The sequence below is a fragment of the Sesamum indicum genome, linkage group LG10 (assembly GCF_026168435.1).
Source record: "Sesamum indicum cultivar Baizhima isolate 11 linkage group LG10, ASM2616843v1, whole genome shotgun sequence".
Classification (NCBI taxonomy): Eukaryota; Viridiplantae; Streptophyta; class Magnoliopsida; order Lamiales; family Pedaliaceae; genus Sesamum; species Sesamum indicum.
The window spans coordinates 19,903,559-19,917,495 of record NC_142666.1 but is presented as its reverse complement, the minus strand read 5'-3'; the positions used below and the strand labels follow the sequence as shown (position 1 = coordinate 19,917,495).

The 13,937-nt window shown below is 35.9% G+C and overlaps 2 protein-coding genes and 1 pseudogene across 7 annotated transcripts; 1 reads left to right on the top strand and 2 right to left on the bottom strand.

Annotated features, from left to right (window-relative positions):
• The first annotated feature begins 1,879 nt into the window (after positions 1–1,879).
• LOC105171333 (uncharacterized) lies at positions 1,880–5,343 on the top strand. 5 transcript variants are annotated; one of them, XM_088886166.1, is made up of 5 exons: positions 1,910–2,032; positions 2,195–2,284; positions 2,587–2,645; positions 3,009–3,392; positions 3,934–5,343. In XM_088886166.1, the coding sequence occupies exons 4-5, from the start codon at positions 3,020–3,022 to the stop codon at positions 4,953–4,955; spliced, it is 1,395 nt and encodes a 464-aa protein (XP_088742292.1). In that variant the 5' UTR covers positions 1,910–2,032; positions 2,195–2,284; positions 2,587–2,645; positions 3,009–3,019; the 3' UTR covers positions 4,956–5,343. The 5 variants fall into 5 exon arrangements, with proteins under 5 accessions (XP_088742291.1, XP_088742290.1, XP_020553024.1 ...); XM_088886165.1 differs by lacking the exon at positions 2,195–2,284 and having other exon boundaries at positions 1,880–2,032; XM_088886164.1 differs by lacking the exons at positions 2,195–2,284; positions 2,587–2,645 and having other exon boundaries at positions 1,885–2,032.
• A 600-nt stretch (positions 5,344–5,943) lies between these two features.
• LOC105171332 (uncharacterized) lies at positions 5,944–6,671 on the bottom strand. The gene has a single exon (XM_011092405.3). The coding sequence runs from the start codon at positions 6,537–6,539 to the stop codon at positions 6,033–6,035; it is 507 nt and encodes a 168-aa protein (XP_011090707.1). The 5' UTR covers positions 6,540–6,671; the 3' UTR covers positions 5,944–6,032.
• A 662-nt stretch (positions 6,672–7,333) lies between these two features.
• On the bottom strand, positions 7,334–12,211 carry LOC110012691 (uncharacterized; annotated as a pseudogene). The gene is made up of 3 exons (XR_016068021.1): positions 11,390–12,211; positions 7,723–7,972; positions 7,334–7,609 (listed from the first exon to the last, which is right to left on the bottom strand). The product of XR_016068021.1 is annotated as an uncharacterized LOC110012691 (transcript).
• Positions 12,212–13,937: the final 1,726 nt, after the last annotated feature.

Sequence of the window (13,937 nt, the reverse complement as noted above, 5' to 3'; positions counted from 1 at the left end):
AAATAAAAATGTACAAAATGGGTATAATCTCTATTTAATTTCTTGATTATTTTTTTTAAATATATCTTTGATAAATTTGACAAATTCAAAGAGTAATCTCTACGTAGTTCTACTTTGAACTTGAATTTGAATTTCTATAACGTTAATTTGAAAGCTTACGCCTATAATCTCGAATTAAACAATACAGTCTTGAATTAAAATTTGATCATTTGAAAGAAGGATTCGCCACTTGGATCTTCTTGAGAAGATATTTGAATATTTATAATATTAAATTGAGGGTTTAGAGCTAACCCTATATTTTGTGGTGCACCTTTGAAGAAAAGATATGATCTCCGTCTTGAACATTCTTGAGCTCGAAAAACATTGTAGAGAGAATTATTTGGCATTCTCTCCTTGCTTTGCTCTTCGTTCTCTTTCTCTGTGTGTGTTGAACGAGGTTCAATGACCACTTTATACAGGTGTAAAAAAAGTAGGGTTGTGATGTACTTGAACACTTTTTGTATTATTTATTTATATTTTAATTTAAAAAGATAAACACATCATATATTTAAAATTATATGATTGGTCAACTCGACATTATCTCTTTAATATTTGTATTTTTAAGAGGTAAATATCACAAATATTTTCTTGATTTTGATTGGAGCGCACGTGCAGTTGCTCCACATGGCGTGATCTGATTGCCTGGAATCTTTGACTGCGAAACATAGTTTGATTGACTTAAATACTTCATTTTAACACTTGTCGGCCATAAATTTGATAACAAAATACATATTAAAATAGCAATTACATTGACTATTTATACTTGAAAATTTAGTAAATTTCAAAATATAAATAAAAAAAATTTATAATTGATAAATAATATATTATATAACATTTGTCATTAATTGGGTGCAATATTTATTTGCCTACAATATCAAGAGATAAAAGATAAAAAAAATTAAACAATAAATTTTCTATGTAATCTTAAAATAAATTTATCAATATCTTGTTCTATGATATAGCACTTGCAACATATATATATAATGCAAAATATTAGCTTTATTATATTTATTTTATGCTTTTGAGATATTGAATTTATCATATTTATTTTATTCGTACATTAGAAATTAAAAAAAAAAGACAAAATAAGTAAAAGAAAGTTAAATTTATCTGTACGTTAAAAAAATTCAGAAAGAAAGACAAAATAAGTAAATGAAAGTTAAAGTTAAGATTATATAAAAAAAATTATTAAGATTAGAGAAAATTTTATTGTTTACATTCAATATTTTTTGAATTTTCTTTCTTGAAGCTCCAAAAAAAATGGGAAAAAATTAATATATTGGACCAAAACTTAAAAAATACATAAAATTAGAAAAAAACTTGCTATTTTTTCGCCTTCAAATAAAACTTCGATAAACTTTTAATAATTTTATTAACGAAATGAACAAAAATATATAATTTTTTTTTACCAAAATTAGTGCCTCAAATTATTAAAAAACTAAAATTATATAAATAATATTATTTTAGAACCAAAAATCGAAATTACCCCTCTAGTTGCGGTATCTTTTCACCTAAATCTTTTCTCCTCAAAAGTCTCGGAGATAAATTCAGTGATTAAAAGACAATTTTACCCTCCTAAAAAATATAGTATTGTGGCGGACTCTTACCATTAATCCTGAATGTTGCGGGTAAAATTCCTATTTTAAGCTCTCATACAAGCTTAATTATCTTTTATAATTCGTATATAAATTGTATAAGTTTAGTAGTTTGGTTTAAAAATTTTAATAAAATTAATTACGCATAATTATTTTTTTGTTTAGGAATACCCCAAAATAAATAAAACAAAATAGGAAAGATCCTAAGGGTCAAAATGTCATTCCTCGGTTGTCTCAGGTGGTCTTGCACATATTCTTATACACAAGAAATCGTATCAATATCCTGACGTCAAACCGTACCCCTCCTCCTTACTATGTCATCATAGCTTGAATTTCAAGAGTCTCGACGGGATCATCGATTCTGTCGAAACCCTTCTTTCCTCATCTCTTTCTGTGAGGTAATTTTCTCTCCACTTCTCTTTCTATGATGTTCAAGTTCACCTACGTTTTTCACCAATTCATGTGTTTAATGAATCTTCAGTTTCATTGAACTGTTTTATGTGCTTGGTTTCCTGCATTTCCTGCTAATAAACTGCGTTCTGCGTTGTGTACTTGGAAAGAAATGGAAATTAGAATTTCAAGAAGCCTCAAATAAGATCACTGAAAAGAAAACCTGTAAGAGGACCCGTTTGATCTTTGCAGTTTAATGGGTAAGAAACTGGTCTACAGTACTTCTTGTCGATTTACTCCCCCTTTGAAATGGCTTGTGCAATCAATTTTCAAGAATACCCCTTTAATTTGCAGTGGTTGCTAATTGTGCAATTGCATGGACAAGTGCAGGAACAGTGTATTAATAAGAGGAAGTAAATAAGTCTTTAGATCAGACATTAATTTCTAACATAATTTTGTCTTTTATTTGGTTCTTGAGACACTTTTAAGTTCTTGTAAATTTATCATTGAAATGGATACCAAAAAATGCAACGCCAAGTCTCTGATCCCGTGATCATTTCAGTGTAGGAGCGTTTTTCTGTTGCCGAGAAGATCAAATGTTTCTCCAGAAAAAGATTTGAGGTGTAAAAGCAGTTTGATATAAGCTAATATTTTTACACTCAAGTTTGTGTAATGAAGCTGAAGGTTGTATTGGTTGAGTGCCACCACATGATGCCAATAATTCTTGTGGACTTGATATTTACAGTCTTGTTTTAGCTTCTATCTTGTTAAAGATAATGCCTATTCAAGATCGTGATGCATATTAGCACATTCAGTTTACTGTCTACAGATATTCAAGCAGCATGCTATTTCTCAACTTCTTCGATGATTTTATGTTTAATGATGTAGTGAGGCATAGGAATACGGATTATTATTCCTCTATAATGTTATTGAGCCAATGCTCATTTTTCTATAGCTACTTGACCTGCTTGAACATGCTAACAGCATCTGGACTCATGGATGTTGATGTTTCTGATTCTGCCAACGGCGGCTCAAATTGGATGAGCAAGGACGGTAGCTTTCTGAGGCCGTCAGTTCAGCCTGCTGAGTCTGGAGAAGGACTTCCATATGCTCCTGCAGATTGGCCAAATGCTGGTGACGTTTGGACTTGGAAAGTGGGAAACAAAATTAGCCCATCAGGCTATTATACCCATAGGTTCTTGATTCCTCCAAAGAGGCTTTGGAAAAGCCCAACTAGGAAAATATGGCTTGGCAGTAAGACTTCTATAATACGTTTTCTTCAATCTGAATTTCCTGAAGCAGATATTAACACATTTCTCGCATCATTTACTTGGGAAATCCCCGCTGAGAGAAGATCTGTGAGGAAAGGTGAGTTTCGATTCCACACATTTGGCTTTATCTGACCTTGTGAGAAAGATTTTTTAATTTGAAACTCCGTAATAGTGGTTTTTAGAGTTAAGTTTCTGCTTTCTTCGTCAATGAAGCTACATATACAAAATCATCTGCTTGAAAAAGTTTGAAGGCAAATAAAGAAATCAGGATAGGCTTCGGTTGCCCCATTTTTATGCCATTCCCCTTCATTTCTGTTTTGCTTATATAGGAATTTCCATTTTCTTGCTATGTTAATAGATTTTGTAGAATCATAAAAATATAATTCACATGTAGCAACGGACTCTTCTCTGGGAAGTTTCTCAGTGCCTTCAATTGATTGAGAATTTTTCATGAGTTTGTATAAGACACAGATACACATTAGGAACGACTGATGGGTTTGGTTCTGCAAACACTGAAGAAGGTTTGATTTGTGATTCTGTGACCATGCCTCATTTTATGGGCATGTACTTGACTGAATAGGTAATTTCAAGATTGTCCAGTCCAGTCATACTTACTGAGGTGCACTTCTCTATTACAGCCAAGAAAAGACCAACTTCTCGGACGGGTACGACTGAAGCAGAGTCGGGAGGTCAAATTTTGAGGAGAACAAGAAATTCTGCAAGAAAACTCACTGGGGTTACAGATCAGGGTACAACCACCTTAATGGACCCGCCTTTATTTGAACGAGTATCAGCCGATGTATTAAGTTCGCATACTACTGCTAATGAGAATCATAAGGCATGTGATCCTGACATTGCTGTTTGTCCTGTACAAAATCCTGCAGGCTGGTCTATTCTTGGTTGCAGGCCTAAGGACCCAAATCCCCGAGCGGATCATCTAACTGAAATGACTACAGATGGTTTTGACAATTATCTCAAATCACTCGATGAAGTTTTATTTCAGTCAGTTCCGAGAGCACCAAATTCAGGCTCAGCCTTGTCAGAAATGGAAGACTTAAAGAAAGCTCGAGAGGAACTTTCTTCCCTTATAGCAATGGATTTTCCGAGTTTGATCACTTCCAACAAACTTCCAGAAGTTACAAACCTGTCATCCAAGCTTCAGTCTGATCCACATCTTAGCACAAAAGAGCTTTACATGCTGAATCTCATTCGGGAAATCCCGTCAGCCAGCAAGTGCTTCCTAGATGCTAAGCAAGTAACAGTTGAAGCTAATAAATTCTTTATGGAGCTTGAGGCCAACAAAGGCCTTATCACTGCACTTAAGCGTAAATATATGTTATCGAAGGACAAAATAGCTCTTCTCCAGGCTGAAGATGTAGCTGCATCATCAACCATTCAAGAAATAGACGATGAAATTGCAATACTACAATCTCGCAGAGCTACACTTGCCAAAGTTGTTAAGAGGAACCAAGAAAAGATTGCTGAACTTGCGTCAGCTCAAAAACGGGTGTCTGATTCTATTCCGAAGATTGTTAATGAGGTTCAGATGGCGAACTCAGAAAGATCAGGATGGGAGCTGAAGCAGAAGGAAGCAGCTAAGCAGGAAGCTGAGATTCTTCTTAGATTTGCCCCACTTGAAAGGTATTCGTTCATGCACTGATTGGTAGAAGGTTATGGGCTTGTGGCACATAAGTTTCCAGGAAGATATCTGCAAATGACATTTTCTACCCAATTTAACATTCTAAAGACCTATATATGCCACAAGGCAAAGATCTTCCCCAATTAATGCATGAAACAATCTTTCCGAAGGAGCAAATCTGGCAAAAATCTTCTCCCTCGTCCATTCTGCTTTCTCAAAACCAGCTTAACTGGGTTTCTTGGATGGAATTTATAGTAGCGTTTTGTACTGGGAAGCAGGATAAGATCATTTTGACTTGTATAGCTGAGATTTGAACTCATAGGGTTGCTGTTGCAATAGGATTTGCATTTCAGATGCATGTAATCTCTCTTTTTGACGTGCTATCAGAAGTGTTAAGAATTGATCTGGATGTGGCCCTGTTCCTGCTAACACTTCCGTTTTCTATGGGATCTGCTTGATCTATATTATTTTCCTATGTGAAAGGAATGAGCAGCTTTTACAAACCTGATACTACAACTAGCACGTTGACGTGCCCTAACTATGAACTTAAGGTATGATCTATCTGACTATGTGTTTGTCGAGATTATTTCCATAAATTCATTGTTATTTTTACTGTCATTTTCTGGTTCATATAATCATGAGGCGTCCTTGGAATTTCTAGACAGTCAGCTTGTGAAGGAACATTTTTTCCGGGTTTACATGTCTTCCTTTTCCTTTATTTCCCAATAAAGCTACTGAAAATGATGACATGGTGATTGTCCAAATTCGCCTCATGTTCTACGAAGTAGTAATCACATAGATCACTTCCTAATTTCTCAGCCATGGAAGAGAATGAATTCCAAACCCCTCTATTTGCAGTCATCGTATTCCAATCCAAAACCATAATTTAGGAATATGCAGATGTAGGAAGAACTTTCCCAAGAAGATCGGTGTTCAAATCCAAACATTCCCGCTATATGCATCCCTCTATATATATGAAACCATGTCACATGTACAATCAAGAGAATGCTGAAAAAAGTCTCATCAAAATTCATCGTCTTATTGCTGCTTAATGTTTGCGGAGGCAAAGGTAACTTTCAAGACAAACAGATTTGAAATCTATTGTACTAGAACAAGTCTGCTGCCAGCTCCCCAAATTTCTCCCCCATCCACCCGGCCACAGCCGCCCCTTGGCACCGTCACTATGAGTTCCCCAGCCACAAAGGCTGCTTTGGCCAGCTCCGGCCGGGCCGATGAAGGCAACCGGAACCGCCACTTGTCAACCTCTAACTTGTCCAAGAACAAGTCCACATCACCTCCACCTTTACGCTTGTGATCATCTCTTACCACAATCTTGATAACCCCAGGGTGAATCTCCACAGCATGAGCCTTGACATGGCCTGCCTTTCCATCCACCTTGACTTCCGCAACAAACCGGAAAAGATCTGGCCGCTCCTCCACAATCACGTCAGCATCAGACGCGAAAGGCAATTCCAAGACTTTGCTGAAAACATGGGGCAATTTCCTGAGCTTTTTGCGGGCAGTTCCTTCCATTTGTGAGTAGTGGAAATCACGGCAGACGTGTATGGTGATTCTTCTCTTGTTTGCCGGCCTCATCACCTCCATATATGGTGGATGTGGAGAGGACAAGAATATTATCAGGACAAAAAGGTCTTGATAAAAAAGATTTCTTGGATGGTGAAAATGAAAATATGGAATCAATAAAGGTGCGGTTTGAGATTGAGGCTTATCCACCAAGTTTTCAGGTTTAACGAAAAGGGTTTGTGGAAATATATGTAGATTGTGAACAACTTTAACAACGATGGACAAGATTCCCAATAGTCATATATGTACAAACATTCCCAGATTTGATACATGTGAATGTACACTGTTTAATGGTGAAAATATCGGAGATGAAGGGTTTTGGCCAACCTATTATATATACGTATACTTATCTATGTGAAGAGCAGGATGAATGCATTCAAGAATCAAGCATTCATATAAATGGAGAAGGATAAATATTCCCACCAAGAAAAGTAAAAGGATAGATGCGATTCTATTTAATCCTTACTTGTTTACTCAAATTATGAGGTTAATTTCTGGTCGTCGGCCAAAATTACCTATTTCCACGCTCTAATTAAATTTAACATCACAAAATAATTATGGTTACATTTAATTACTAAGTAAATTGATTTTCTTGCAAACAAATCTTTTCTTAGTATAGCTCAAAATAATTTGTCCAAGGAAATCAGATAACCAACAAAAATTATACTAAACAAGAAATATTTTCATTCATGTAGTTGTAGAACACTTCAACAATTCAAAATTTATCTGCTCCAAAATTCTTCAAGTAAAACTCTAAAGACAAAATGAATTTTGCATGTATATCATTTATACATCAACAGCTTCTCAATGAGGAATGAGAAATACACAGAAGATCTTCATTGCTAAAGACTTTCTTAAGTAGCTGTAAAATCAGAATTCCCTCTTCCAAACGCAGAAGGCAGCAAGAAGTCCTGTTTCATCTTTTCAATCTCTCCTGTTAGCCCAACTTCAAGAATTCCAGCACAGAGGAAACAAGTCTTGAATTTTCCAGGAGAAACCTCTGCTTGTACTCCAGAATCCATGTATTTGGATCAAACTGCACCATCTTCCTTGCTCCCATGAACGGGATACTTGGCTTCCCTGGTGGACCACTGCAAGAAAAGAAATGTGTACAAATGCTAAATCAAGTGAACAAAATGCAACCAGAATATGAAAATGCACAACCAGAGCAACTTGCTAATTGATCAGTGAGAAATTGAGTTACCTCTGTAACTCTTCCTGATACAATGCTGAATGATCGGGACGAAAACTGCTGTAAGCAGTCCAGTAGTTTGGTCTGGCCATCCCCAAATGCTTACCTCCTCTCCCATGGATCCAGTCGGATATCGAGTCGGGTTAGTGGATCCATGACCCGATATGCATTCATATTTGAGATAGAGTTTGAGTTTCCCAAATATATGTTGGAATAAGACTCTTCTGAGATAAACCTTATCTAGGATAGAGTTTGTAGTCTTCTAATTATGTAATGGAATATGGACTCTAGAGTTATGTACACCTATAAATAGGATACATGATTGTAATCAAATTACAACATAGAAATACAAATATGATAAAAATGAGTTGATCACAATACTCTCTCCAATTCTCTCTCTACGTTCTTTCTTGGAGCATCAACAGAAGCTCCTTGGATTTGAGTTGTGACATGGGTGAGTTACTCTAATAGTGATTCACCAAGGCGAGTAAGGTATCTTCTTATTTCCTTGCCCACATTTTGCATTGGCTCATTTTGTGCATCATTATCATCACCACCGAATCGATTTGATGTTGTTGCAAAACTAGACTCCACATTATCACGATATGCACTAAACGATGGAATAGAATTGATGAAATATTGTATTCTGGTGCATGTGATTGATTAATATCAAGACCAAGGTCAAGATGTATTTGTGAAGAATAATCTTGTGTTTGGGTTGGCATAGATGGAGCCGATTGAAACTAATTACCTTGAGGCAGTTGAGACATGTAGTAATTTTGAGGTGGTTGGAGTACGTAATAATCCTGAGGTGTATATACTATAGAAGGACCAACTATCCACCCCAATATTATGACGTTCAACTGAACTAATAGACACTCGGCTAGAACTTCTTCTTTGCCTGTGGGATGTTGTAGGGAGCATCATCGGATGGAGAAGCAATTTGTTGTGGCTGATAGGTTATGACTTCCTTGATAATATGTAACCCGTGTTCGAATCTATCTATCAATTGATTATATCCTTCAATATTTAGTGGTCTAGATTGACGCAAAGCTTCAAAGACATTCACCTCGTCTGCCTGAAGATTATAGAAAAATAATGAGCCTTGTGTTGTAAAAAAATATTTAAAGTATATGATATTATATAACAACGTACCACAACTTGCAACATAGGTGCGTCTCCAGGTTGGTACCCACTTTCCACACGTCCATCAGTAGATAACACACGAAATTTCGTGTTATGTTGTAGTACCATTCCTAATAACCTCGTTCTGTTTCTTTTCTATTGAAAAAGAGTGGCATCTGTATAATCGTGTCATATCATCTTTGTCATCTAATGATATATTATATGTGCTGCAGGTGCCAATCTATACCCGTATGATATTTTCTGAAGATCTGATGGAGGCTCATATCCCGAGTTTTGGTTGCTTTTGAAATGTTTTGTCTCATCCCAAATTGGCGGAATTGGCGAAGAACTCGTTCGGGATGATGCATTTCCACTATTGCATAGAATACTAATAGACATGATGTCTCTACAGTTGGGGGTTTAAATCAGCGGCATAAGCCATAATGACATCTGAGTCTATGTCATATGGCTGCCAGATGAACTGTAATAAATAAAAAGATGTAAATTAATTTGCATTTAATTCACGATATAAATGTACGTATAATATTAAATCTATGTTATTTGATCCGCCCGCATCTCATCTAATATGTCTCTTATCACCCGGACAGTGGCTCGTACTGTTCGGGTGAACGTGTGCTCACAATTCTAAGTAGCACCATAGGAAGCTGTTGGGAGTCAGCTATTGTTGTCTATTTGGACTTGGCCCATCTTGTAGTCATTCCGCACCAAGTCTTGGGCAAAGTGGAGTGATCTGTGACCATATCAAAATCTGTAGAATAATACAAATATGTGTGATTAATTAATATTCATAACAAAAAATATTGTGTATACGTTAATAATTAAATTTTACCTGCAACAATTGCAGTGCGCCACCAATTGCAGCTTTGCCTTTTGTGCTGACATTGTATAATTCACAATATAAAAAATGCAAGCACAACACTCCCCCAACTATAGTTCCTGATCGTTTCTATATCTTCTAATTTTGAAAGATATAGTAATGATACTAAGGTACTTTATGAATTCGGGCACATCATCCCACCTAATAGGAGCAATGCAACAGCACGGGCATGCTGGACGACAATTTCCTGTGGAGTGTTATGAGTAATTTCGACCACCGTTAAATGAGATATAATTACTTGCGTTTGCAGTCTAGAACCTTGAATGCATTTGCATCCGGACTAAAGCCTAAATAAGTAAGGCAATATTCCTGCTATTGTTGTGTTGTTCGGTCGAAATTAACTCCAATCATCGGTTCGCCATCTATTGGGAGTACTCATATTATTTGGATATCTTGTATGGTAATTGTGACTTCTCCTACACGAAAATGGAAAGTATGTGTTTCGGATCGTCACCTTTCCACCAATGCAATGATGAGATGGTAATTTAATTGAAGGCGTCCGCACCTGTAGACGTTATAAAATTCTATTTGGTGTAGGATTTGTGGTATATGTACGAAAATATTATGTTGTTGAAAATGGGTCCAAAAAGTACCATCCGCACGTCGCGCCTTTAGTACGGCATCTAGGTCACCTTTAGGAATGTCATCTGACATATATTAAGCTTGTTTGGACAATACAGTTCGATCACGTGGGCCGTAGATTGCTCGTCTATCCATTTGTACAAAACATTTAATGGTTTATAGGAATACATATTCCAAATCCTTTGAACCTGCGCATTCTAAAGATTATTAGGATGTCCCGGAATTTGAGTTGGTTTACGATACTACTATTTTTATATGTCTTCACCCCCTGGTTGAAACCAAGCATCACGTATTCACAGCGAGATGGAATGGGCGCAAACGCGTGAAAGGCAACAAGCCCAACAAAGAGATTTTTTCTACACAATCAAATGTGCATGTGCGGAGCTGTCGAAAATAATTGTATAGTCCATTATATTTTTTACAATTATACAAAGAATATACAATATTATATTTGTATACTTAATTGTAATTTTTTAAATTAATATAATTTTAATATTATAATTTTTTGAACTTTAATATGTTGTCAAAAATAAATTTTATACAATTAATTTATAAAAAAAAATAATTAAACAATATTTAAAAAAATAAAAAATAAAGCTAGTCGTGGTTTGGAACCACGACATGGAATCGTGGTTTTAAATCATGACATAACAATTTTTTTAAAAAAATATATTTTTTAATCTCAAACCACGACTCGTAATATAAATATTATACTTTTTTATTTAAATTATATTTATATAATTTATTTATTTTTTATTAATAAAAAATAATTAACCTCATAATTATGTGCTTATATAATTAATATATGTATATGTATATTCATTTAATTACATGCGAAATTTATTCATAAGATAATATGAATTGTCTATGGTTATTTTCCGAAAGATCCATACGACACCCGCCGCGAATCAACAATAAACCATCCTAAAACCCCAAATCATGATTTAACATACTTAACAATATGCAGAAAACTCATCTGATTTTCTTCAGAAGATCAAAATGAAACAAAAGAGACAAGTTTATAATGATTAATGAGGCTTAAGATTACGTAAATGACACCTGATTGACTTTCTACGCCCAATCAACAGAGCTGCAACTTGAAACCCTGTTGCCAGCTAACCCTCCTAACTTATTCTTCAAGAACAGAAATCTTGCATTCAGGCCCTCAAGATCCCATGATTTCTCACCCAGACTTTTCACAATATCTGGCGTCAATGTAGTCTTCAGAACACCAGAGATCATCCAGGAGACTCCGTACTCCAACCCGAAAACCAAGGTCAAGGCCAGAAGAAACTTCATCAAACAAACCCCATAACCAAACTCCCTAGCTCTTTCTCCTCTTCACCTTCTCCTGAAAACTCATACTTGTAGCAGAGTTCAGAAGCGGAGACATTGTTGTAGGGCTAATCTGAGACTCGCTTTTGGAGTCGAAAAAAACAGGGGTCCTTGGAATTGTAGGCCATGAGGTAGAGAGTTTCGTTAGAGGACTTCTGTGAATACTGTGTGGCATCAACTCAAGCGTCGCATTTATGCTTGCGATGCATATTCCGCAGGTGCAATTTGCATCTTTCCTTCATCCTGGAAAGTAAAACTTGTCTCGTCTTTCTGACGGGTTTCTCTCAATTGTAGTGGTGGATTTTACAGAGGAATTTGGTGTGAGAATCACTGTCTTCATGCTTTCTTCCAGAATTTTGGATCTTCCTCGGATCATTTCAGGGTTTTGATTATCTTGAGAACTTGGAGCAGTAGAAACAAGAAAATGTTCTTTTTCAAATTTGAATCTAACGGTCACCTGACAGGTTTTTTAATTAGACAAGAGGAGCTGGAAATGGACAAGTGCCAATGCGAAATGACTGTGATACCCCTACAATTTTTTGGGGGAAAATTACACTTTTGGTCACACGCAATAGAGATGGAGGTGTTAATACTCTTGATCACATAGTTTACTGTCTTAATATTTAGTTTCATACGATGAAAAACTGTAGTATTTTTTATCCCATAAAATAAAAATATAGCACATTTAGTACCAAAATTGCAATTTCCCCACTTCTCGGTTTATTTCATTCCCCCTTATGTAAATCACTTTACTAACTACCTTTCTATTCGGACAGGCATGAATGTGAATATACCTGTCTACTTAACACAAAGAAACACGGAATTTGATTACTTAATAATGTCAAGAATCCATCCTCTACTGAATAGAATTCCCTTGGGTAAGGTATGAAGTCATCTGTTATTCGGTTTCAGTCGAATAAGTGCCATTTCTAACATGTCGAGTTTGTAGAACAGGTAAAAGCAAGGACAACTCCTTGTTACTTATGCATTATGCAATATAAAAGTATTATGCAAGTCCTGATTTAGAGACAAGTGGTCTGCCTAGAAACCGAAGAATCCAGGAGGAAGACTACCAGCCTTTCCTTTAAGAATGATGCTTGAAAGGAATGTCAAATCCTTACAAGTAAAACTGCAGAAACGAGCGGTTCCTGTACTAAATTAAACATAATAAGATAAAGTGGTCCAAAGAGTTCAAGAAAAGGGAATCAATTCTTTATAAAAAAGCTATTCATTGAGTAGATCGATCGGGTAGAAAAAGATACCTTTCTGGCTTAACATTATGTATAATAATATGCGGGGTGTTTGGAAATGGACCACCATCATATTCTTCTTGCAAATACTCATCACATTATTAATTTTATTGTCCTAAAAGGAAGATGCTTTTTGTCATGTTGATAAGGGCATAGTAATTATCTCATCAATAGTGAAAAGATTGTTGTAATGCATGCACTTTATCATCAGATTACAATTTTCTGTTTCATTCCTTTAAAATCTATTCCTTCTGATTTTCAAGGGCTATCATCTTTGGCTATTCAACAAGCTAAGGTCTATCTGTTTAGGGATCATTCATGGTCTGACTTGGTTGTTGGAGGGGCTCTGTCAAGATCCCTCTCAACTCCTCCCAATACGTGTCATGTGAGAGCGCCCCATTCCATTCGATTATTGATCGAAAGGTTTCATTGACAATTATTGCCCAATTATGTGGAAGTTAGGCTATTTCATTGATGATTACCTCCTACCGTAAAAGTTCAGCTACTTCATGGACGATTAACTCCCGACGTGGGAGTTCGACCATTTCACCAGCGGTTACCCTATGACATGGGAGATTGACCATATATATCACTTGCTATTAATGCTAATTGTATAGAAAGAGGAAATGAAATAACTCAAATCCACGTGATGTATATATAGAAATTGCATCTGTGGTATATATATTCTTGACACCTGTGAGAGGACTTTCTCCTCTTTGTACATACAATATATAGAATTCTGGGATGATTAATGTTAATTCTACATTCAACGATGATGGATATAGACGTTTCCAGGGTTAGCACAAGGGCATGGGCCAAGAAATGAACTATTGCCTGGCAGATGTCTGAAAATGATTCGAGATGCATGCTGCAACATATCACTTTGCACAAACTATGTGTGCCCTTTACAAACCAAACACAGTACAGTGATGGCAGAAACTTATCTTTGATGTAACAACAGCAGTATAGTACACAAAGATGACTGGGATGATAATAACTTGAGATGTTGCCGACTACAGACATCATTCGAGGCAATT